The 3,545-nt window shown below is 35.0% G+C and overlaps 1 protein-coding gene across 1 annotated transcript; it reads left to right on the plus strand.

The window, feature by feature from the left end:
- The first annotated feature begins 1,672 nt into the window (after positions 1-1,672).
- LOC104869807 (olfactory receptor 7E24) lies at positions 1,673-2,602 on the plus strand. Its single transcript, XM_010635154.1, has one exon. The coding sequence runs from the start codon at positions 1,673-1,675 to the stop codon at positions 2,600-2,602; it is 930 nt and encodes a 309-aa protein (XP_010633456.1).
- The last annotated feature ends 943 nt before the right edge of the window (positions 2,603-3,545 follow it).

Raw genomic sequence — 3,545 nt, forward strand, 5'->3', positions numbered from 1 at the left:
TTAGTTAAAGAAGACCTAAAATCTATATGTGTAGATGTAACCTAGTCTGTTTGGGAGGGATTAGGTCTTTTGATGCACAATAGTTTGATGAGTTTTTGGTCATTTTAGGTAAATTTTAAAGAAAATTGCTTGTGGATTCACAAGTCAGTGCTGACCTGGAAATATGGACAGGAAAACCTATCCCAAAATTCACAAATGCTTCCTTGAGGACAGGAGAGTAAGAGAAATTGTCCCAAATATTCAAATGTTAGGTAATTGTTCAGATATCTAAATAACATTAATGTTGAACATTTATATGCTAATATCTATAGAGATCATAAAATTGGAAATTTTCTAAATGCCAGAAAATATTCTCAGACAGTTATTCTCAACTCTTATTTAAGAAAGTGATGCAAAAACTTGAAATGTAAATATTCTGGTTAAATATATTAGGCTAAGTCTAGGGTATCTTGATATATGATACTTTCCCCCAAATAAATATATTACTAAGTTAGAAGTAACAGTTATGCAAATTAAATGATTTTCAAAATATTTTCTTACATCAACCATATAAGGTATGCAATTCTTATTCTCATTTTACAAATGAGTGGGGATACATTATTTTCATGTGTGTTTACAAGATTTCACATGCCATTTTCTCTGGCAGCTGAGTTTTAAGTTGATGTGAAAATCTGTTATTTAGAATTAGGAAGGCTGAGTCTCAGCCAGGGCCTTGGGAGATTCTTTGTTTCCAATGCCATTAACTGGATATAAGTGGGTTTATGATCAGAACAGCAGCAAACAATTTTGACAAGCTATGGTACACTACAGAGTCTAGAAAGAGATATCTTATATAGCAGATGTTTTACTGGTATTGTATGATTAAAAATTTAAAAGACAAAGGTGCTTCTTCTTATTTATTTTTATTGACAAATGCAGTGTGCACTGATCTATATTTGTGGTAATTACATCCAAAGATTATGTGAATATATCTGAACCTGTAATATCCAAATTGGAATGTAACAAAGACAAAGATTAAAAACATCATATTGCATAATTTTTACACAATAAAAAATTATGCTCAATTTATATACAAATGCTGGGTAAGGTCTTAATTCCTTAAAATATGCAATAAAAAGAGAAAAATGAAAAAAATATTACTTTTTAGAACAATAGCTCAAAACAAAGTGTTCTGGTTAATTACAGTTAACTTTAATTTCCAGATAATGGAGTCCTAGATTTTAGTATTTGTAGACACCCTAAATCAAGAAATTTCATAGCATTTTATGAGCATAAAATATGAAATAATTCAGTGATTTTCAATTTTTCTTCCAGTAGGAGACAGAATCATATTTTCTTAAAGGGGGATGGTTTAACTCTATACTTTTTTGAAAGAAGTTTCCCACATTTTCCTGTGATCAAGGTCTTCAGAAATCTATGTCTTTGGTCTGCTTACATTGTGTAATAGAGTGTGAGTTATGTAAGAGTATACAGAGGAGGTGGGAAAAAAGCCACCCAACACTGAGTCCTTGATGTTGGGGTTTGTCACAATAGAGAAATACTGCTGAAGATTGTGGATATTTTGTGGGGATTCTTTGTTTATGACTACTTAAACTCAGAATATATGCAGAGCTTTGTGTGATACTTTTGTATCATATTTTTAGCAAAATTTAGTGAAAAGTACTCAAGTAATATGGAAAGACATAATCTCACACACATCTCTGACTTCTACCTCATGCACTTCTCAGAGGACCCAGACCTGCAGCCCCTCCTCTTTGGACTGTTCCTGTCCATGTACCTGGTCACAGTGCTCGGGAACCTGCTCATCATCCTGGCCGTCAGCTCTGACTCCCACCTCCACACTCCAATGTATTTCTTCCTCTCCAACCTGTCCTTTACTGATATATGTTTAAGCTCCTCTACAATCCCAAAGATGATTGTGGACATTCTAAATCACGGCAGAGTCATTTCCTATGTGGAATGTTTGACACAGACGTCTCTTTTTGTCCTTTTTGGATGTATGGATGACATGCTTCTGACAGTGATGGCCTATGACCGCTTTGTGGCCATCTGTCACCCTCTGCATTATGCAGTCATTATGAACCCTCATCGCTGTGTCTTATTAGTTTTGTTGTTAGTCTTTGTTAGCATTTTGGAATCCCAGGTACACAATTTAGCTGCTTTACAAGTTTCCTGCTTCAAAGATGTGGAAATTGCTAGTTTCTTTTGTGACCCTTCTCAACTCCTTAACCTTTCATGTTCTGACACCTTATTAAAAAACATAGTCACTTATATGGTTGGTATCCTATTTGGAATTTTTCCCATGTCAGGGATCATTTTCTCCTACTATAAAATTGTTTCTGCCTTCCTGAAAATCTCATCATCTGGGGGGAGGTACAAAGCCTTTTCTACCTGTGGTTCTCACCTGTCAGTTGTTTGCTTATTTTATGGAACAAGCCTGGGAACGTATCTTGGTTCAAATACATCATATATGCCCATCAAGGGTATGGTGGCCTCACTGATGTACACTCTGGTCACCCCAATGCTGAACCCCTTCATCTACAGCTTGAGGAACAGGGACATCAGTAGCACCATGAAGAGGCTCCATTTTTGGAAAACTTAATTCCAGGATGTTTGCCATTTATTTGCAAGGTACTTTACAAAATTGTGGTAAAAATGAAAATCCAAAACTTATCTATAAATAGCTCCTCCCTTTGTTTTTGAAGTTTGATGTCTTTAATATTATATGATGATTTATTACTGTGTCATGGATGTTCAAGGGGCAAGATTTAGTGTTCTTCATACAGGTGCAAATTTCAGTTGAGAAAGTGAAACATTTCTAGAGATGGATAAGAGTGACAGTTGCACAAAAATATATTATAATATCTGTAGCCAAACTCTCCATGTGAAATTGCTTAAAATGGTACCTTTAGATATTTTTGTACAATGAGCAACAGAAATGAAAAGTTGTGGACATAGCTTAAAAAGGAAAAATTAACAAAGATAATAATACCTTAAAACTTCTTCTGTGTAAAGAAAAGGCCCCAAAATTTTGGTGATTTTCATTTTTTAAACTTTCATTCAATTCCATATATTTCAAAAATTGGAACAATATGGACCAATGTGGTATAAACTGTTTGCATCGAGATTTGAAGGTTATGTGGTATTACACAACCTGTCAATTCTTCCAGTGTTTGCTTTTTTGACATCTTGAGATATTTGTACTTCCTTTCATGTTCATCTAACACAGGAAGCATATATTCAACATCATCAAATAGCAATTCTCTGGGCTGTCCTTGAACTTTTTCTGGTCCTTAAGGAGATAAGGAGTGTGAGATATGTTAGGATATTCCATAGTAGACACACAGACTAACTCAGAAAGTAATGGATGGAGGGAGTCCTGTTGGAAACATTGCTTCCCATCATGAAGCTGTTTGGACAGTGAGATGGGAAGATAATTGTGCAGTTTCAGTTCAGAGGATTGTGAAATGTATGTACTTGATTACAAGGGGGACCCAAAATCTCAGTCAAAGGTTTCTTTCCCTAGCACACTGGTCTTGCTTCTC

The sequence above is a fragment of the Fukomys damarensis genome, unplaced genomic scaffold (assembly GCF_012274545.1).
Source record: "Fukomys damarensis isolate Sample0158 unplaced genomic scaffold, DMR_v1.0_HiC HiC_scaffold_30, whole genome shotgun sequence".
NCBI lineage: Eukaryota > Metazoa > Chordata > Mammalia > Rodentia > Bathyergidae > Fukomys > Fukomys damarensis.